This window comes from Paroedura picta, chromosome 6 (genome assembly GCF_049243985.1).
Source record: "Paroedura picta isolate Pp20150507F chromosome 6, Ppicta_v3.0, whole genome shotgun sequence".
Taxonomy (NCBI): domain Eukaryota; kingdom Metazoa; phylum Chordata; class Lepidosauria; order Squamata; family Gekkonidae; genus Paroedura; species Paroedura picta.
The window spans coordinates 6,106,457-6,127,331 of NC_135374.1; the positions used below are offsets into that span (position 1 = coordinate 6,106,457).

Here is a 20,875-nt window from a genome sequence, read left to right on the forward strand (position 1 = left end):
CTGACAACTGATTTATTCGCCTGTGTCTCCATTCAAGGTTTCCGTCTGCTCCACATGGCAAAGAAGAAGGCAGGTTTACAAACCCATGCGTGTCTAGAAAGGCAGCTCGTAACAGCAGGACTATGTCCCCAAAAGTTGCAAACTGACTTCTGGTTGAGAGGGGACATGATGACTCTCTTGAAGGATCTGAAAGGTTGCCACTTGGAGGAGGGCAGGGAAAGGTTACTGTTGGAAGAAGGGGAGAGGACCTGCAGGAATGGCTTTAAACTACATGGAAAATACATTCGGCTAAATCTCATGAAATAATTTTCACAGCCAGAGTAGTTCAGCAGTGGAATTGAATGCCTAAGGATGTGGGGCACTCCCCCTGTGACAGTCTTCAAGCAATGGCTGGAAAGCTACATATCTTGGATGCTTGAGGCTGATCCTGCACTGAGCAGGGGGTGGGACTAGATGGCCTGGATGGCCCCTTCCCTCTCTAGGATTCTAGGAGTTTAGTTCAGCCGTGGAATGGGCTGCCTGAAGAGGTGGGGAGCTCCCCCTCACTGGCGGTCTTCAAGAGGCGGCTGGACGGATCCTTCTCCAGGATGCTTGAGGCTGATCCTGCACTGAGCAGGGGGTGGGACTAGATGGCCTTTATGGCCCCTTCCCCCTCTAGGATTCTAGGAGTCTAGTTCAGCCGTGGAAGGGGCTTCCTAAGGAGGTGGGGAGCTCCCCCTCACTGGCGGTCTTCAAGCAGTGGCTGGACAGATCCTTCTCCAGGGTGCTTGAGGCTGATCCTGCACTGAGCATGGGGTGGGACTAGATGGCCTGGATGGCCCCTTCCCACTCTAGGATTCTAGGAGTCTAGTTCAGCCGTGGAAGGGGCTGCCTGAAGAGGTGGGGAGCTCCCCCTCACTGGTCGTCTTCAAGCAGCGGCTGGACAGACCCTTCTCCTGGATGCTTGAGGCTGATCCTGCACTGAGCAGGGGGTGGAACTAGATGGCCTCTATGGCCCCTTCCCACTCTAGGATTCTAGGAGTCTAGTTCAGCCGTGGAAGGGGCTTCCTAAGGAGGTGGGGAGCTCCCCCTCACTGGCGGTCTTCAAGCAGTGGCTGGACAGATCCTTCTCCAGGGTGCTTGAGGCTGATCCTGCACTGAGCAGGGGGTGGGACTAGATGGCCTGCATGGCCCCTTCCCACTCTAGGATTCTAGGAGTCTAGTTCAGCCATGGAATGGGCTGCCTCAGGAGGTGGGGAGCTCCCCCTCACTGGCGGTCTTCAGGCAGCGGCTGGACAGATCCTTCTCCTGGATGCTGGAGGCTGATCCTGCACTGAGCAGGGGGTGAGACTAGATGGCCTGAATGGCCCCTTCCCACTCTAGGATTCTATGACTTACTCTACCATTCTTCCCAGCAGCCTCCTCACCTGCATGATTTCTTGAAGGCTATCGACGAAAGCAAACTCGGCTTCCACCATGTAAAATTCCGACAAATGCCGACGGCTGTGAGAATTTTCTGCACGAAACGTAGGGCCGAAGGTGAACGCCTTGGTAAATGCCCTGCGTGGAGGAAGGAAAGTCGAACGTTATTTTAAATGTATTTATTTAATATTAAATTTAAATAAATTAATATCAATTCCATAGCCCGCCTTCCTCCTTGGAATCCCCATAAAACCCCACCCTAAAAAAGAGCACAAGGCCAAGATTTGCAGAAAAATGGAACTCAGACTTTTCTTGCGTCAGAAAAGCACAACACAGCTGCCAGGCGGCTTCTAATCTGGCAAGCCGGGTTTGATTCCCGTGCTTCTCTGCGTGCAGCCAGCTGGGTGATCTTGGGCCAGTCACAGCCCTGTTAGAGCAGTTCTCAAAGAGCAGTCCTGTCAAAGAGCAGACACCTCAGAAGGTGTCTGTTGTGGGGAGAGGAAGGGAAGGTGACTGGGAGCCGCTTTGAGACTCCTTCGGGGAGAGAAAAGCGGCATATAAGAACCAACTCTTCTTCTTCTTCAGTAATCTCAGGGCTCTCTCAGCCTCCCCTCCCTCACAGGGTGTCTGTTGTGGGGAGAGGAAGGGAAGGTGACTGGGAGCCGCTTTGAGACTCCTTCGGGGAGAGAAAAGCGGCATATAGGAACCAACTCTTCTTCTTCTTCAGTAATCTCAGGGCTCTCTCAGCCTCACCCACCTCACAGGGTGTCTGTTGTGGGGAGAGGAAAGGGAAGGTGACTGGGAGCCACTTTGACACTCCTTCAGGTAGAGAAAAGCGGCATATAAGAACCAACTCTTCTTCTGCATGCCCCCAAATGCAACCATCTTGGACTCGCCATAGCATTGATAAAGCTATTCTGACCGAGCAGTGATATCAGGGTTCTCTCAGCCTCACCCACCTCACAGGGTGTCTGTTGTGGGGAGAAGAAAGGGAAGGCGACTGTAAGCCACTTTGAGACTCCTTCGGGCAGTGAAAACTGGGGTATCTCACATCAAAACAAAGGCAGACTGACTTCAAAGCAAGCAGCAATCCTCCAAAACACCTGTGTTTTCCAAAAGGCCACAAGCACATGTTGTTGGTCAGTGCAAATTGTTTACACTGACCTGTACCTTGTAAAAGGATTTGTGATCTACCACGAAGGAGGGTGGGAGGACCAAACAGAGTTGGACAGAGTTTGGGAGTGAGAGCTGGTGAAGAGGGATCTCTCAACCTTGGTGGGGATCTTTTGTGTGAAGAAAGAACATTTCCAGGGTGATACAAATGTTTGTTTGTACTGGCCTGGCACAAACCAGGAGGCAGCGTTGGAAAGATAAATTGTTCCGTCAGTCCAGGAGTCCCCAATCTTCCCTAGGCTGTGGGCGACCTTGCAATGTTCAGAGGGGGTGGTGAGCACCACTTCAAAATGGCTTCCACAGGGGGTGGAGTCAAATTCAAAATGGCTGCCTGAGGAGATGGAGTCAAATGGAATCTCTCTCCCTTCATGCCTCCTGGGAGAGTAATTAAAATATGGGATTCGATACCAGAGGATGTATTGATGGCCACAGCTTTAGAAGGGGATTAGGAAAATTCATGGAGAATAAAGTCTATCAATGGCTAGTAGACATGGCGACTGAGGGGAACCTCCACATTCAGAGGCAGGCAACCTCTGGACTCTACTGCCAGGAGGCAATATCAGAAGAAGGCCTCAGCCTCTCTACCCTGCTGTTAGCTACCAGAGGAACCAAATGATGAACCAGATGGATTTTTGGTCTGATCCAGCAGGATTCTTCTTATGTTTTTAAGAAGGAAATTCTGAAGCACGAATGGAATCAGAGCAGTGAGAGCTCCTCCTGAGCCAAAAAATGTTAATTTTCAAGACCAGGCTGGGGTTCCTTGACAGCCCTGGAACGGTTTCCCAAATGGGTGGGAGTAAATTAATGTTTAAAATATCTTTTAAATTTGTTAAAAATTTATCCACTGATGTAATCATATATGGTCATGTTGACCCACCCACCCCTCCGAAAATAGCCAATGATGGGCTTGGGAAGGGGAGGGGCCCTGGGTGGGCGGGTCCACATCTTTGCTTCCCAACTATATTCTGCAGAATCGCAATGCGTCTGGGGTTTCTCAAAGACTTCCCCTCACTGGCCGTCTTTAAGCAGTGGCTGGACAGATCCTTCTCCTGGATGCTTGAGGCTGATCCTGCACTGAGCAGGGGGTGGGAGGAGATGGCCTGCATGGCCCCTTCCCACTCTAGGATTCTAGGAGTCTAGTTCAGCAGTGGAAGGGGCTGCCTCAGGAGGTGGGGAGCTCCCCCTCACTGGCCGTCTTTAAGCAGTGGCTGGACAGATCCTTCTCCTGGATGCTTGAGGCTGATCCTGCCCTGAGCAGGGGGTGGGGCTAGATGGCCTCATGGCCCCTTCCCACTCTAGGATTCTAGGAGTCTAGTTCAGCAGTGGGATGGGCTGCCTCAGGAGGTGGGGAGCTCCCCCTCACTGGCTGTCTTCAAGCAGTGGCTGGACAGATCCTTATCCTATAGAATCATAGAGTTGGAAGGTACCTCATGGGTCATCTAGTCCAACCCCATGCACTATGCAGGACACAATGCTTGAGGCTGATCCTACACTGAACAGGGGGCTGAACTAGATGGCATCTTCCAATTCTGTGATTCTAAATTACCAAGCAATTTTTGAAAACTCAAATAAAAGCATACTATTGTATATCCTGATCTATAACCATATAAATAAACAATGGCTTATACCATACTGTTGTAACCAGCGTTTCCGGTTCTTTTTTTTAAAAACACATTTTTAAAAACTGCATGACAAGAACAAAAAAAATCTTGGTGGAGGCAGAAGAAGGCAGCTGCTAATTTAACGTGCACCAGGTATGCTCAACGTGGATTTTTCTCACAACAGCAGCCCTAATACTGGAACGGTGCACTGAGCATGCACACTCTGTCTGCATTTCCAAAATGATGTTTATAGCAGCCAAGGAAAAGACTAGCCAATCTTGCCAGCCTGTAGGTTCAAGGTCTGTGCCAGTCACCCAGTTGGCACTTGTCCAGGGCTTTCTGCAGCAGACGATAAAGAAAATAGTAAATCTAGCCCCCTGCTCTCCCATGGACTGGGGTCAGGGTTAGCCTGGAATAAAATTGGGAACACTCCACACGGTACAGCTGCAGGTTGAGCACCCCACGCTGGAGCAGAAAAATGCTTTCCAAATTCTAATTAAACAAGAAAAGAGCCCCCTGGATCTGTACGGGAGAGATAAGGGGATGTAGGGAAGGGTTATGCACAGGGAACTTGCTCCCAGCTACAGTGGATTTCCCTGAGCCAGAAATGGCATGGCCATTTCTTTCCGAATTGTATTAGAGACTATCTTTCCCCTTCTCCTTCAACGATTGACTTCATTATTACTACCGTTGTTTTTTTGTTTTGCTTTGTTTTTTATAACAGTGAGTAAACATCAAGGTCACACGCTTCGATTTTTCGCTGGAGAGGAACAACAACGCCCGGGCACACAAACTGTTTTAAGTCGTGTCTCCCCAAGCAAATTGGAATTTTCCACAGGGGGACAATGGAGGCGGCCTGGCCTGACCTCAGCTGCGAACCGACAGTGAGTGCGTGGAGCTTGACAAATCCCACCGTTCGGACAGAACCCGTTCCACAGAGCCTTGCTGGTGGGTGGGAGAAAGAAGAAGAGTTGGTTCTTATATGCCGCTTTTCTCTACGCAAAGGAGTCTCAAAGCGGCTTACATTCACCTTCCCTTTCCTCTCCCCACAACAGACACCCTGTGAGGCAGGGGAGACTGAGAGAACCCTGATATTACTGAAGAAGAGGAAGAAGAGTTGGATCTTATATGCCGCTTTTCTCTACATTTGCCTTCCCTTTCCTCTCCCGACAACAGACACTGTGTGAGGGAGGGGAGACTGGGAGAACCCTGATATTACTGAAGAAGAAGAAGAGTTGGTTCTTATATGCTGCTTTTCTCTACCTGGAGGAGTCTCAAAGCGGCTTCCATTCACCTTCCCTTTCCTCTCCCCACAACAGACACCCTGTGAGGGAGGGGAGACTGAGAGAATCCTGATATTATTGAAGAAGAAGAAGAGTTGGTTCTTATATGCTGCTTTTCTCTACCCAAAGGAGTCTCATAGGGGCTTCCGTTTGCCTTCCCTTCCTCTCCCCAGAACAGACACCCTGTGAGGGAGGTGGGGCTGAGAGAGTCGTGAGAGAACTGCCCTTTGAGAACAGCACTGTCAGGGCTGTGACTGGCCCAAGATCACACAGCAGGCTGCATGCAGAGGATCGGGGAATCAAACCCGGCTCGCCAGATTAGAAGCCGCCCCACTTAACCACTACACCAAGCAGGCTCTCTGCGTCAACAGTTGATTCTTATCATGTGAACACAAGCATCTGAATAACTTTAAGCTATGTATTAAACTATCATGTGACAATTTTCCTCGTCACATTAATTATACAACGGCAATTACACAACTCGGACAAAAACAGCTCCACGCCTCCCACACACACCCCATGCCTCGAATCGCTTCAAAGACCCGGGATCTTAAGATCTGAAGTCAAGGTTCGTTCCCAGGGACAAACTCTTACTTCCCCGTAATCTGTTTAAGATCTGCCTGTTAAAACTTTTGAAGACTTGGAAGTTTGGAATGCCATTTTGGCTCGAGAGAACAACGGGATAAATATAACCCTTCTAAATTTAGTTTACATTTGATCCACTAAAAATGCCTCTCTCTCTCTCTCTCGTCCTCCGTAATTTTTTTTTATAACAAATAATAAAAAGAAACATGTTATTGAAGAACAGAGTGTGAAGCCTTAACATTATGTTCTGTACGTGGAGAGCTCTGTTGTTGTTTTTTAAATAGCCAAAAGCACCTAAAGGAGAACGTGAGAACCTTTGTTCTAAAGAAAAGACCCAGCATTTTTCTCCAGTTCATTCTTCTGCGCAGTTTCTAGTTACCAAAAATCCTACTTTAAGGGGATAAAGACCTTTAACTGAACAGCGTGTTGCTGGAGAACAATTAGTCCTGTTTGATTTACTGAAATCACGAGTACCGAGAAGTTAGGACGACTTGTGGGAAAAACACAAAAATGGTAATATAGTCCCCACCCCCCTTTAAGCCACCTTTAGCAGAAAAACTAAGCATGCTTCTATAGAACAAGGCACGAATCCGCCTTATACTGAACTAGATTTAAAGCCCATTTCACATTCAAATGAAATGGGCGCTAGATGGCATAGGGGAACCCCCCCTCCCAAACCCCAAAGGCCCACCCCCCCACCCGTGGCTCTCTGGAGCCTTCTCCCGTCCGCCGGAGCGGCCTTGGGCTAGTCACAGTCCTGTTAGAGCTGTTTTCACAGAGCTGTTCTGCCAGGGCTCTCTCAGCCCCATCTACCTCACAGGGTGTCTGTTGTGGGGAGAGGCGGGGAAGGCGATTGTAAGCGTTTTGAGCCTCCACCCAGCAGTGAAAAGTGGGGTATAAAAATCGACTCTTCATCTTCTACGCCACACTGGCTTAATCGTTCAGTTCCTTACACATCTTGACGTTATTTAGCCCTTCCTGATAACCCTAACAGTTGCCGAATTCTATTTCAATTTGCAAGCACACAAAAGCTTTCACCCAGAATAAAGATTTCTTCATCTTAAAGGTGCCGCTAGACTTGAGCTTTGTTCAAAGAGAGGCAGGGAAAGGGGCTAAAGTAAAAACGTCGAGAAATCATCGCTAGGAAGACCCTATTCCATTGGCAGCAAAGAAGGAAACGAGGAAGCAGGAGCCCCTTCCTGAAACGGTATACCCGTTCAGATGGAAATCTGGCAGCAATGATTGGGACTCTATATGGTCTTCCCAGTTGCAATGTATGGCTGCGAAAGTTGGACCATAAGGAAGGCCGAGCGTCAAAGAATTGAGGCTTTTGAACTCTGGTGCTGGAGAAGACTCTTGCGAGTCCCTTGGACTGCAAGGCGAACAAACCAGTCAGTCCTAGAGGAGATAAGCCCGGACTGCTCCTTAGAAGGCCAGATCCTGAAGATGAAACTCAAACACTTTGGCCACCTCATGAGAAGGAAGGACTCCCTGGAGAAGAGCCTAATGCTGGGAGCGATCGAGGGCAAAAGAAGAAGGGGACGACAGAGAATGAGGCGGCTGGATGGAATCACTGAAGCAGTAGGTGCAAACTTAAATGGACTCCGGGGAATGGTAGAGGACAGGAAGGCCTGCAGGATCATTGCCCATGTGGTCACGATGGGTCGGACACAACTTCGCACCTAACAACAACAACATTGGGACACTGGGTCACAGCGTAGCTGGCTTAGTGGGCAGACACTGGAGGCACACAGTAAGTTTAAACTTGCTTTTCCGATCATGCACAAGGAGCTATTTGCAGGCATCCAAAGTGATGTGCTCTCATTCATTTGGCTGCAGACCGAGAGCTTCCCGAATTCTCCCTGCTAGGGGGCACAAAACGAGCTGAACTAAGGGGTATTCAAGCGTGACTAGGCCTAACAGCTTGCGTCTAATCTGCCCAGCTCCTTACTTCCTAAATGTCCCAATAAATCCTTCTATTTACACTCTTTCATGCCCGCTCTGGGTCCACAGGAGCTTCTTGCTTCTGATTTATCGACTAGCTTTCCACCTGGCTCTTAATTCACATCTTCGGCTGTGGATTCTACGTTCTGTTTGCTAGGTTACCAATGCTCTGGTTCCTCTTCCTGGCATGACCCCCAGCGGGAGGGAGGGCTTCTGGAGCTCTGGCCCCACTGGTGGACCTCCTGATGGCCCCTGAGTTTTGGTCACTGTGGGACACAGTGTGTTGGACTGGATGGGCCATTGGCCTCATCCAACATGGCTTCTCTTATGTCCTTATGTCCGAGGCAGAGATGTCTTCTTGGTGATTGGGGGGTATTAGTGGGAGGGCTTTGGGAGTTCTGGACCAGTTGGTGGACCTCCTGATGGCCCCTGGGTTCAGGCCACTGTGGGACACAGTGTGTTGGACTGGAGGGACCATTGGCCTGATCCAAACATGGCTTCTCTTATGTTTTATGCTCCGATTCATCTTTCCGGCATGACCCCCAGTTGGACTTCTAGCCTGCCCTATTGATTCACCTAATCCTCCAGGTTCCTATCGGGCTGAAAGCAAAAGCTCCAGGCTTTCCTCTCAAGTGCCAAAAAAGAGAGGAATGGAGAAGTAGAAATCCCTACCCAGTAATCGCTTCCAAATGGAGTTGACCCGAGACCGTTAGGAAGGCAGGAACATTAAAGAAATGGGGGTTTTCTTCGGAATCAGCATCTTTAGTTGCAGGCTGCAAGAGAGAAAGAGAGAAAAATGCTAATAAGCAACGATTGATTACAGGACTTTAGTGAAAGGATTATTATCCACACTCTAGAGCCAGCTTGCTGTAGTGGTTAAGAGGGATGGCTTCTAAGCTGAAGAACTAGGTATGATTCCCCCCATTGCTCCATATGCAGCCAGCTGGGGGACCTTGAGGTAGTCACAGTCATTCTCACAGAACAGTTCTCTCAGAGCTTTCTCAGCCCAACTTGCCTCAGGGGTTGCCTGTTGTGGGGAGAGATAGGGAAGGCGAATGTAAGCCGCTCTGAGACTCCTTCAGGTAGTGTAAAGCGAGATATAAAAAACAACTCTTCTTCTTCTTCCCTTTTTCCAGGGGGCTTAGAGTGGCATCTATGTGACCATGGTAGAGGACTGGAAGGCCTGGAGGATCATTGTCCATGGGGTCGTGATGGGTCGGACACAACTTCGCACCTAACAACAACCATCTAATCCAGCCTCCTGTCTCAGACATTGGCCAACTGGTTCCCCTGGATGGCCAGAAACAGGGCCATATGATGCCCAATATTTTTGACCCAAAACATGGAGAGGGACAGCAGGCCCAAGCATTTGGGCCCTGTCCCTCCACCTACACACAACTGCCATGTCACCTGCAAATTGCAAACATGCAGAACTAATATCTGAGCATATGCTTCTTCCCCATGATCCGGGAAGCGGCTTTCCCAACGTTTCCGCTTACGAGGAGCTGACGACTACTCAGTGACAGAGTACAGGTCCAGCGGGGCTTGCATTCACCCACCCTCTCTGCACATTCAGTTAATTCACAAAACAGTTGTGCGTAAAAGTCAGTGTTGCATTGTGCGGAGACCGTGAAGTTCTCCCCAGAGGAGGGACTGAACCATCTGACCCAAAACATCCTCAGTTATCTTTCTTTTTTCATGTTTTGAGTCAAGCGCAAAAATATCCCAACAATAATGCAGCCATTTTTACGAGGGACCCCGTAAGAAACGCAGCATAGCAACCAGAGGGACGTGTGAAGCATCCGTTTGCTGGCGACTCAGTGAACACTGGGTATTTATGGGGGACAAGAAGAACTGATTGTTTTACAAAGAACACACCACAGTTTTATTGCGAGGATCTTATCTCCCTTTTGACTTTTGCCAAGATGGACGCCGCTAAACGCTGCAGGGAGATCAAAATCCACCCTGGTGTCAAATCCTGGCACAGGTGGAAAAGGAGTTTTCTTATCAGGGAGAATCTGACACGCCAAATAAGGTCTAAGAACTTACGGGTATTTGCTCCTGGCATGTGCAAAGAGTCTGCCTGCAGCTGCACTCGATAAACATCGAATGCTTTTGGACCTAATAGCTTGATTCGGATTTAGGAGGGATTTGGATGAAACAGGGAGATCTTCATTTGCTTTGGCAGCCTCTCTGCTTTTGTATGCCACCATTTCTTGGTTTATATGTAAGACAGCATCAGAGTAGCCCCGCTGGATCGGACCCATGCCCACTTAGTTGAGCCTCCTGTCTCATATAGTGGCCAACCAGTTCCCCTGGAGGGCCAGCAACAGGGCAGAGAGGCCGAGGATTTCATAAGAACCTAAGAAGAGCCCTGCTAGATCAGACCAGTGGTCCATCCAGTCCAGCCTCCTGTCTCACACAGTGGCCAGCCAGGATAGAGGGCCAGAATCAGGGCATAGAGGCCGAGGCCTTCCTCCTGATGTGACCTTCTGGCTCTGGGATTCAGAGGTTTACTGCCTCTGAATGTGGAGGTTCCCCATAGTCACCATGGCCAGTAGCCGTCAACAAACTTATCTAATCCCCTTTAAAGCTGCTTATTCCTGTGGCCATCACCACATCCTCTAGGAGAGAATTCCACCTTTTCATTGCTGTCTGGGTAAACAAGTGTTTCCTTTCTACAGTTTAAACCCATTCCTGAGGGTCCTTTCCTCTGCTGCCAACAGAGACCTCTCCCTGCCCTCTTTTAAGAGACCTTTCCAATACTTCAAGAGAGCCCTCCTGTCCCCCCTCAACCTCCTCTTCTCCAGGCTGAGTCATAGAGTTGGAAGGGGCCATACAGGCCATCTAGTCTAACCCCCTGCTCAACGCAGGATCAGCCCTAAGCATCCTAAAGCATCCAAGAAAAGTGTGTATCCAACCTTTGCTTGAAGACTGCCAGTGAGGGGGAGCTCACCACCTCCTTAGGCAGCCTATTCCACTGCTGAACTACTCTGACTGTGAATTTGTTTTTCCTGATATCTAGCCTATATCGCTGTACTTGAAGTTTAAACCCATTACTGCATGTCCCAAGTCCCTCACAGCCTTTCCTCCTAGGCCTTGGTCCCCAGGCCCTGGTTAATCCCTGACACTTTCCTTTGCACCCTCTCCATTTTGTCCGCGTCCTTTTTGAAGCAAGGCCTCCAGAACTGCACACAGGGCTCCAGGTGTGGTCTAATATGTATGCCCAAGCACCAATTGGACTTACCTCTGGGCCCTCTCTTGAGTCTGGCAAGCGTCTCTCTTAACCTCCATAACAATCATGGAGTTCTATTTCACAGGTTTGATACTTTTTGTTCCTATTGTGTTTGTCAAAATTTGGATTTGTCCAGGTTGTTCTTTTTTTTTTAATTAAAAAAATGATCTCACTCCAGGCTATTTATATTTCTTGCTATTTTAGTACTGCATTTGCTCCTGTCGAATGTGGTAAGTCTTTTGTGTAGCCGCATCCCTCAGACTCAATCTGTTTGCAAAATTATATGTTTCAACACAAGGGCTGCTTCAGAGGCGATACCGACTGTCCTAACCCTGAAAGAAACTAGCGGGTAGGAAATGTACCAAATCCGTGTCTTTGTCCAACTGTCTATCTCAGGCATAGAATCATAGAATCAAAGAGTTGGAAGGGGCCATAGAGGCCATCTAGTCCAACCCCCTGCTCAACGCAGGATCAGCCGTAAGCATCCTAAAGCATCCAAGAAAAGTGTGTATCCAACCTTTGCTTGAAGACTGCCAGTAACTGCATCCCCAGCCTTTTTGAGCCTGCCAGCATTTTTGGTATTCTAGTGCAACATGGTGGGCACAGCAACAAAATGGCTGCCACAGGAGGCGGAGCCAGTCACAAAATGATTGCCCTAGATTTTCAGCAATACAGGACAGATCTTTGTGCTGTGGTGACAGCCGCTGCCAAATCAACATTATAAAGAAATCCACAGAGTCAATAGGGGTGCTGGCATCCAGGTGGGACCTGGGGATCCCTCAGATTTACAGCTCATCTCCAGACTAAAGATATCGCGTCCCCTGGAGAAAACGGCTGCTTTGGAAGGTAACTCCATAGCATTCTACTCCACTGAGGTCCCTCCCTGCCCCAAATCCCGCCTACTCCTGGCTCCACCCCAAAAGTCTCCAGGTATTTCCCAACCCTGAACTGGCAAGCCTGACAGCCAATCAAATCTCCAATCATCGGAAGCCATGGTGGCCAGAAGCCTTAGTTGATGGGCACCAGAAAAGGTGCTGGCCCATGGACACCACGCTGGGGAATCATGCTCTATCTAATATCCCGATTCACCAGCTAAACGTTCATAGCCACAGCTTGGCAAGAAAGAAAATTTTTCAGCCTCCCCCAAAGCAGGATGGTAGGCGATGAAAACTGCACCGGTTGTTACACGAAAACAACACACGACCAAGGGGGAGAATTTTGTTCTACAGAAAAGGGCTGAAGAAGATTTAAGCACCTAAACGTTTTCTTCGAACAGTGCTTTGAAGGAGGAAAGCAGGGTGTTTAAGAGATCTTCAGCTTCTGTTGATGCGTTGTCTGAAAGCGAGACAATGCCGTCTGCTGTCAATGCAAAGAGAACTGAAGAGAGAATGAAAAAGGTCCCGTTTCCTTTTTCTTGCCTGCCAGTTGCAGAATTGAACAAAACCTTCAATCCTACCCTGCCCCTTAGGTTTCCTTGAGAGAGAGGGAAGATAAAGGAGGGGGGAAGAGAACTTCTAGACATATATTCCTTTCTCTGAGATGAGGCATTCCACAAAGGGAAGAAAAAGGAGAGACAGAAAAGAAATTAGACAAAGGGAGAGGAATAGAGGTACAAAATCAAAATGCTCCTGGTTTAAAAAATAATAAATCACAGAATATAATTGTTAATGTGTTTTTTTGGGGGGGGGCAGAACATAGAATCATAGAGTTGGAAGGGTCCTCCAGGGTCATGTAGTCTAACCCCCTGCAGATTGCAGGAGATTGACAACTACCTGCCCACCCACAGTGACCCCAATTCTATGCCCAGATGATGTGCGCCCCCAATAAATCAGTGACAGTTCGACTCTCACAAGGTATGTGCAACACATACCTGCTCAGGGGCTCTTTGGTCCCCCCTCTCAGATAGACACATACACAAACTCCTCCCCCCCATTCATCACCCACCCTCACCACCCTTACCTCTTGCTTACCTGATCTCTTCCCTGGTCCCTCGCCCTTTCCTTAGACACACACTCAGACTCCTTTCTCCCTCCCACCTCTCCCCACTCAGACCCCCTCCTCCCTCCCATGTCCTCCTCAGATAGGATACTTAGAACAGTGGTGATGGGCATTTCCCTGGGCATGCAAGAAAGGGCCACAAGAGCCAAGCACCAACACAGTCCCTTCTGCCCATCTACTCATCATCTGCCTAAATTCACAGAATCAGCATTTCTGGCCGATGTCAGATGGCATGCACCCACCTAATGCCCACCACCAAACACGAGGGGATTCAACGTTCAACAGAGGCACGCATGGACATGCCAACGTTCAGACAGGGACACGTCATCCCATCCTATTCAACAGGGCCAATTTCCCAGGTAACTAGGCATCATTATCATCCGACCCAGGCCTGTGTCTCTACGTGGGACAAAACGGGGATGAGTCTCGATAATTCCATGGTTTAAATTCAATGCAAAGGAGAGAAGAAAAGAACGAACGAAAAGAGGAGGAAGAAGAGGGGCTTGCATGTTACTGCAGCTTGGCTGGGTTTGGGAATGACACTTGAAAATCCCGGTGCTCAGAAAAGATTCTCTTCCTCGTGACTGTGGAGGTTCGTGAAGCGTGGAAAAAAGGAATTTGTAAATGCCCCGGAGCAAATTATCAGAGGAAACAAAAATCTCACACTCTTCTCCGGTTCAGAGGAGAGCCATGAATCAAGAAGCTAGACCCGCGTGCCTGCACACGGATGGCATTTAAGTGTTAAAATTTCAGAATACAACGATTAGGACAGCTCCTCTACTCCGGGGCCTACCCTGAGCTCACAGAAATTAACATTCAAGCAAGTAATGAGTGTTCCCTCTCCTACATAGGCAGCCTGAAGGTCGTCTCCAAGGTCATGTGTCTATTGCTGTTCCTTTGCTTTCGCCCTGCTGTTCTTCCGCTACCACTATCATTCTGTATACAAGTCTGTCTCAATGTTTCTCTGTCTCAACGAGAGCCAGTCAGCGTAGGGGTAAAGAGCGGCAGCCTCTAATATGGAGAAATGGGTCTGATTTCCCACTCCTCCACATGCAGGTAGCTAGGTGACCTTGGGCCAGTCACTGTTCTCTCACTCTGTCTCACCAACCACACAGGCTGCATGTTGTGGGGAGAGGATAAGGAGAAAAAGAAGAAGAGTTGGTTTCTCTACCCGAAGGAGGCTCAAAGCAGCTTACATTCGCCTTCCCTTTCCTCTCCCAACAACAGACACCCTGTGAGGTGGGTGAGGCTGAGAGAGCCCTGATATCACTGCTCAGTCAGAACAGCTTTATCAGTGCCGGGGTGAGCCCAAGGTCACTCAGCTGGCTGCATGTGGGGGAGTGCAGAATCGAACCCGGCATGCCAGATTAGAAGTCTGCACTCCTAGCCACTACACCAAACTCCTAACCACTACACCAAACACTCACCTACCTTTTTAGAGGAAAGGTAGGTGTGTGTAAGCTGCTTTGGGGTACCTGAGGCCAACTCCTCTGTCCTGCCCTGTGGCTGGCCCTGCAGAGGAACTGGCTGGCCCCTGGGTGAGATGGGAGGCTGGACTGGAGGGACCCTCCCTGGCCTGACCCAGCAGGGCTCTTCTGAGGGTCTTCTCTGGGGAAGGCCTCGGCCTCTCTGCCCTGTGGCTGGCCCTGCAGAGGAACTGGCTGGCCCCTGGGTGAGACGGGAGGCTGGACTGGAGGGACCCTCCCTGGCCTGACCCAGCAGGGCTCTTCTGAGGGTCTTCTCAGGGGAAGGCCTCGGCCTCCCTGCCCTGTGGCTGGCCCTGCAGAGGAACTGGCTGGCCCCTGGGTGAGACGGGAGGCTGGACTGGAGGGACCCTCCCTGGCCTGACCCAGCAGGGCTCTTCTGAGGGTCTTCTCAGGGGAAGGCCTCGGCCTCTCTGCCCTGTGGCTGGCCCTGCAGAGGAACTGGCTGGCCCCTGGGTGAGACAGGAGGCTGGACTGGAGGGACCCTCCCTGGCCTGACCCAGCAGGGCTCTTCTGAGGGTCTTCTCAGGGGAAGGCCTCGGCCTCTCTGCCCTGTGGCTGGCCCTGCAGAGGAACTGGCTAGCCCCTGGGTGAGACGGGAGGCTGGACTGGAGGGACCCTCCCTGGTCTGACCCAGCAGGGCTCTTCTGAGGGTCTTCTCAGGGGAAGGCCTCGGCCTCTCTGCCCGGTGGCTGGCCCTGCAGAGGAACTGGCTGGCCCCTGGGTGAGACGGGAGGCTGGACTGGAGGGACCCTCCCTGGCCTGACCCAGCAGGGCTCTTCTGAGGGTCTTCTCAGGTGAAGGCCCCGGCCTCTCTGCCCTGTGGCTGGCCCTGCAGAGGAACTGGCTGGCCCCTGGGTGAGACGGGAGGCTGGACTGGAGGGACCCTCCCTGGCCTGACCCAGCAGGGCTCTTCTGAGGGTCTTCTCTGGGGAAGGCCTCGGCCTCTCTGCCCTGTGGCTGGCCCTGCAGAGGAACTGGCTGGCCCCTGGGTGAGACGGGAGGCTGGACTGGAGGGACCCTCCCTGGCCTGACCCAGCAGGGCTCTTCTGAGGGTCTTCTCAGGGGAAGGCCTCGGCCTCCCTGCCCTGTGGCTGGCCCTGCAGAGGAACTGGCTGGCCCCTGGGTGAGACGGGAGGCTGGACTGGAGGGACCCTCCCTGGCCTGACCCAGCAGGGCTCTTCTGAGGGTCTTCTCAGGGGAAGGCCTCGGCCTCTCTGCCCTGTGGCTGGCCCTGCAGAGGAACTGGCTGGCCCCTGGGTGAGACAGGAGGCTGGACTGGAGGGACCCTCCCTGGCCTGACCCAGCAGGGCTCTTCTGAGGGTCTTCTCAGGGGAAGGCCTCGGCCTCTCTGCCCTGTGGCTGGCCCTGCAGAGGAACTGGCTAGCCCCTGGGTGAGACGGGAGGCTGGACTGGAGGGACCCTCCCTGGTCTGACCCAGCAGGGCTCTTCTGAGGGTCTTCTCAGGGGAAGGCCTCGGCCTCTCTGCCCGGTGGCTGGCCCTGCAGAGGAACTGGCTGGCCCCTGGGTGAGACGGGAGGCTGGACTGGAGGGACCCTCCCTGGCCTGACCCAGCAGGGCTCTTCTGAGGGTCTTCTCAGGGGAAGGCCTCGGCCTCTCTGCCCTGTGGCTGGCCCTGCAGAGGAACTGGCTGGCCCCTGGGTGAGACGGGAGGCTGGACTGGAGGGACCCTCCCTGGCCTGACCCAGCAGGGCTCTTCTGAGGGTCTTCTCAGGGGAAGGCCTCTCTGCCCTGTGGCTGGCCCTGCAGAGGAACTGGCTGGCCCCTGGGTGAGACGGGAGGCTGGACTGGAGGGACCCTCCCTGGCCTGACCCAGCAGGGCTCTTCTGAGGGTCTTCTCAGGGGAAGGCCTCTCTGCCCTGTGGCTGGCCCTGCAGAGGAACTGGCTGGCCCCTGGGTGAGACGGGAGGCTGGACTGGAGGGACCCTCCCTGGTCTGACCCAGCAGGGCTCTTCTGAGGGTCTTCTCAGGGGAAGGCCTCGGCCTCTCTGCCCTGTGGCTGGCCCTGCTGAGGAACTGGCTGGCCCCTGGGTGAGACGGGAGGCTGGACTGGAGGGACCCTCCCTGGTCTGACCCAGCAGGGCTCTTCTGAGGGTCTTCTCCGGGGAAGGCCTCGGCCTCCCTGCCCTGTGGCTGGCCCTGCAGAGGAACTGGCTGGCCCCTGGGTGAGACGGGAGGCTGGACTGGAGGGACCCTCCCTGGCCTGACCCAGCAGGGCTCTTCTGAGGGTCTTCTCAGGGGAAGGCCTCGGCCTCTCTGCCCTGTGGCTGGCCCTGCAGAGGAACTGGCTGGCCCCTGGGTGAGATGGGAGGCTGGACTGGATGGACCCTCCCTGGTCTGACCCAGCAGGGCTCTTCTGAGGGTCTTCTCAGGGGAAGGCCTCTCTGCCCTGTGGCTGGCCCTGCAGAGGAACTGGCTGGCCCCTGGGTGAGACGGGAGGCTGGACTGGAGGGACCCTCCCTGGCCTGACCCAGCAGGGCTCTTCTGAGGGTCTTCTCAGGGGAAGGCCTCTCTGCCCTGTGGCTGGCCCTGCAGAGGAACTGGCTGGCCCCTGGGTGAGATGGGAGGCTGGACTGGAGGGACCCTCCCTGGCCTGACCCAGCAGGGCTCTTCTGAGGGTCTTCTCCGGGGAAGGCCTCGGCCTCTCTGCCCTGTGGCTGGCCCTGCAGAGGAACTGGCTGGCCCCTGGGTGAGACGGGAGGCTGGACTGGAGGGACCCTCCCTGGCCTGACCCAGCAGGGCTCTTCTGAGGGTCTTCTCAGGGGAAGGCCTCTCTGCCCTGTGGCTGGCCCTGCAGAGGAACTGGCTGGCCCCTGGGTGAGACGGGAGGCTGGACTGGAGGGACCCTCCCTGGTCTGACCCAGCAGGGCTCTTCTGAGGGTCTTCTCAGGGGAAGGCCTCGGCCTCTCTGCCCTGTGGCTGGCCCTGCTGAGGAACTGGCTGGCCCCTGGGTGAGACGGGAGGCTGGACTGGAGGGACCCTCCCTGGCCTGACCCAGCAGGGCTCTTCTGAGGGTCTTCTCTGGGGAAGGCCTCGGCCTCTCTGCCCTGTGGCTGGCCCTGCAGAGGAACTGGCTGGCCCCTGGGTGAGACGGGAGGCTGGACTGGAGGGACCCTCCCTGGCCTGACCCAGCAGGGCTCTTCTGAGGGTCTTCTCAGGGGAAGGCCTCGGCCTCCCTGCCCTGTGGCTGGCCCTGCAGAGGAACTGGCTGGCCCCTGGGTGAGACGGGAGGCTGGACTGGAGGGACCCTCCCTGGCCTGACCCAGCAGGGCTCTTCTGAGGGTCTTCTCAGGGGAAGGCCTCGGCCTCTCTGCCCTGTGGCTGGCCCTGCAGAGGAACTGGCTGGCCCCTGGGTGAGACAGGAGGCTGGACTGGAGGGACCCTCCCTGGCCTGACCCAGCAGGGCTCTTCTGAGGGTCTTCTCAGGGGAAGGCCTCGGCCTCTCTGCCCTGTGGCTGGCCCTGCAGAGGAACTGGCTAGCCCCTGGGTGAGACGGGAGGCTGGACTGGAGGGACCCTCCCTGGTCTGACCCAGCAGGGCTCTTCTGAGGGTCTTCTCAGGGGAAGGCCTCGGCCTCTCTGCCCGGTGGCTGGCCCTGCAGAGGAACTGGCTGGCCCCTGGGTGAGACGGGAGGCTGGACTGGAGGGACCCTCCCTGGCCTGACCCAGCAGGGCTCTTCTGAGGGTCTTCTCAGGGGAAGGCCTCGGCCTCTCTGCCCTGTGGCTGGCCCTGCAGAGGAACTGGCTGGCCCCTGGGTGAGACGGGAGGCTGGACTGGAGGGACCCTCCCTGGCCTGACCCAGCAGGGCTCTTCTGAGGGTCTTCTCAGGGGAAGGCCTCTCTGCCCTGTGGCTGGCCCTGCAGAGGAACTGGCTGGCCCCTGGGTGAGACGGGAGGCTGGACTGGAGGGACCCTCCCTGGCCTGACCCAGCAGGGCTCTTCTGAGGGTCTTCTCAGGGGAAGGCCTCTCTGCCCTGTGGCTGGCCCTGCAGAGGAACTGGCTGGCCCCTGGGTGAGACGGGAGGCTGGACTGGAGGGACCCTCCCTGGTCTGACCCAGCAGGGCTCTTCTGAGGGTCTTCTCAGGGGAAGGCCTCGGCCTCTCTGCCCTGTGGCTGGCCCTGCTGAGGAACTGGCTGGCCCCTGGGTGAGACGGGAGGCTGGACTGGAGGGACCCTCCCTGGTCTGACCCAGCAGGGCTCTTCTGAGGGTCTTCTCCGGGGAAGGCCTCGGCCTCCCTGCCCTGTGGCTGGCCCTGCAGAGGAACTGGCTGGCCCCTGGGTGAGACGGGAGGCTGGACTGGAGGGACCCTCCCTGGCCTGACCCAGCAGGGCTCTTCTGAGGGTCTTCTCAGGGGAAGGCCTCGGCCTCTCTGCCCTGTGGCTGGCCCTGCAGAGGAACTGGCTGGCCCCTGGGTGAGATGGGAGGCTGGACTGGATGGACCCTCCCTGGTCTGACCCAGCAGGGCTCTTCTGAGGGTCTTCTCAGGGGAAGGCCTCTCTGCCCTGTGGCTGGCCCTGCAGAGGAACTGGCTGGCCCCTGGGTGAGACGGGAGGCTGGACTGGAGGGACCCTCCCTGGCCTGACCCAGCAGGGCTCTTCTGAGGGTCTTCTCAGGGGAAGGCCTCTCTGCCCTGTGGCTGGCCCTGCAGAGGAACTGGCTGGCCCCTGGGTGAGATGGGAGGCTGGACTGGAGGGACCCTCCCTGGCCTGACCCAGCAGGGCTCTTCTGAGGGTCTTCTCCGGGGAAGGCCTCGGCCTCTCTGCCCTGTGGCTGGCCCTGCAGAGGAACTGGCTGGCCCCTGGGTGAGACGGGAGGCTGGACTGGAGGGACCCTCCCTGGCCTGACCCAGCAGGGCTCTTCTGAGGGTCTTCTCAGGGGAAGGCCTCTCTGCCCTGTGGCTGGCCCTGCAGAGGAACTGGCTGGCCCCTGGGTGAGACGGGAGGCTGGACTGGAGGGACCCTCCCTGGTCTGACCCAGCAGGGCTCTTCTGAGGGTCTTCTCAGGGGAAGGCCTCGGCCTCTCTGCCCTGTGGCTGGCCCTGCTGAGGAACTGGCTGGCCCCTGGGTGAGACGGGAGGCTGGACTGGAGGGACCCTCCCTGGCCTGACCCAGCAGGGCTCTTCTGAGGGTCTTCTCTGGGGAAGGCCTCGGCCTCTCTGCCCTGTGGCTGGCCCTGCAGAGGAACTGGCTGGCCCCTGGGTGAGACGGGAGGCTGGACTGGAGGGACCCTCCCTGGCCTGACCCAGCAGGGCTCTTCTGAGGGTCTTCTCAGGGGAAGGCCTCGGCCTCCCTGCCCTGTGGCTGGCCCTGCAGAGGAACTGGCTGGCCCCTGGGTGAGACGGGAGGCTGGACTGGAGGGACCCTCCCTGGCCTGACCCAGCAGGGCTCTTCTGAGGGTCTTCTCAGGGGAAGGCCTCGGCCTCTCTGCCCTGTGGCTGGCCCTGCAGAGGAACTGGCTGGCCCCTGGGTGAGACAGGAGGCTGGACTGGAGGGACCCTCCCTGGCCTGACCCAGCAGGGCTCTTCTGAGGGTCTTCTCAGGGGAAGGCCTCGGCCTCTCTGCCCTGTGGCTGGCCCTGCAGAGGAACTGGCTAGCCCCTGGGTGAGACGGGAGGCTGGACTGGAGGGACCCTCCCTGGTCTGACCCAGCAGGGCTCTTCTGAGGGTCTTCTCAGGGGAAGGCCTCGGCCTCTCTGCCCGGTGGCTGGCCCTGCAGAGGAACTGGCTGGCCCCTGGGTGAGACGGGAGGCTGGACTGGAGGGACCCTCCCTGGCCTGACCCAGCAGGGCTCTTCTGAGGGTCTTCTCAGGGGAAGGCCTCGGCCTCTCTGCCCTGTGGCTGGCCCTGCAGAGGAACTGGCTGGCCCCTGGGTGAGACGGGAGGCTGGACTGGAGGGACCCTCCCTGGCCTGACCCAGCAGGGCTCTTCTGAGGGTCTTCTCAGGGGAAGGCCTCTCTGCCCTGTGGCTGGCCCTGCAGAGGAACTGGCTGGCCCCTGGGTGAGACGGGAGGCTGGACTGGAGGGACCCTCCCTGGCCTGACCCAGCAGGGCTCTTCTGAGGGTCTTCTCAGGGGAAGGCCTCTCTGCCCTGTGGCTGGCCCTGCAGAGGAACTGGCTGGCCCCTGGGTGAGACGGGAGGCTGGACTGGAGG

At 54.7% G+C, this 20,875-nt stretch overlaps 1 protein-coding gene across 2 annotated transcripts in view; it reads right to left on the reverse strand.

Annotated features, from left to right (window-relative positions):
- NARS2 (asparaginyl-tRNA synthetase 2, mitochondrial) overlaps positions 1-20,875 on the reverse strand; it is a 56,100-nt gene that overhangs the window by 25,228 nt on the left and 9,997 nt on the right. For both annotated transcript variants that reach the window (XM_077341300.1, XM_077341301.1), the window contains exons 7-8: positions 8,660-8,760; positions 1,407-1,539 (exon numbers count right to left, since the gene is read on the reverse strand). In XM_077341300.1, the coding sequence (XP_077197415.1) occupies positions 1,407-1,539; positions 8,660-8,760 (234 nt within the window). The remainder of the gene's footprint in view (positions 1-1,406; positions 1,540-8,659; positions 8,761-20,875) is intronic.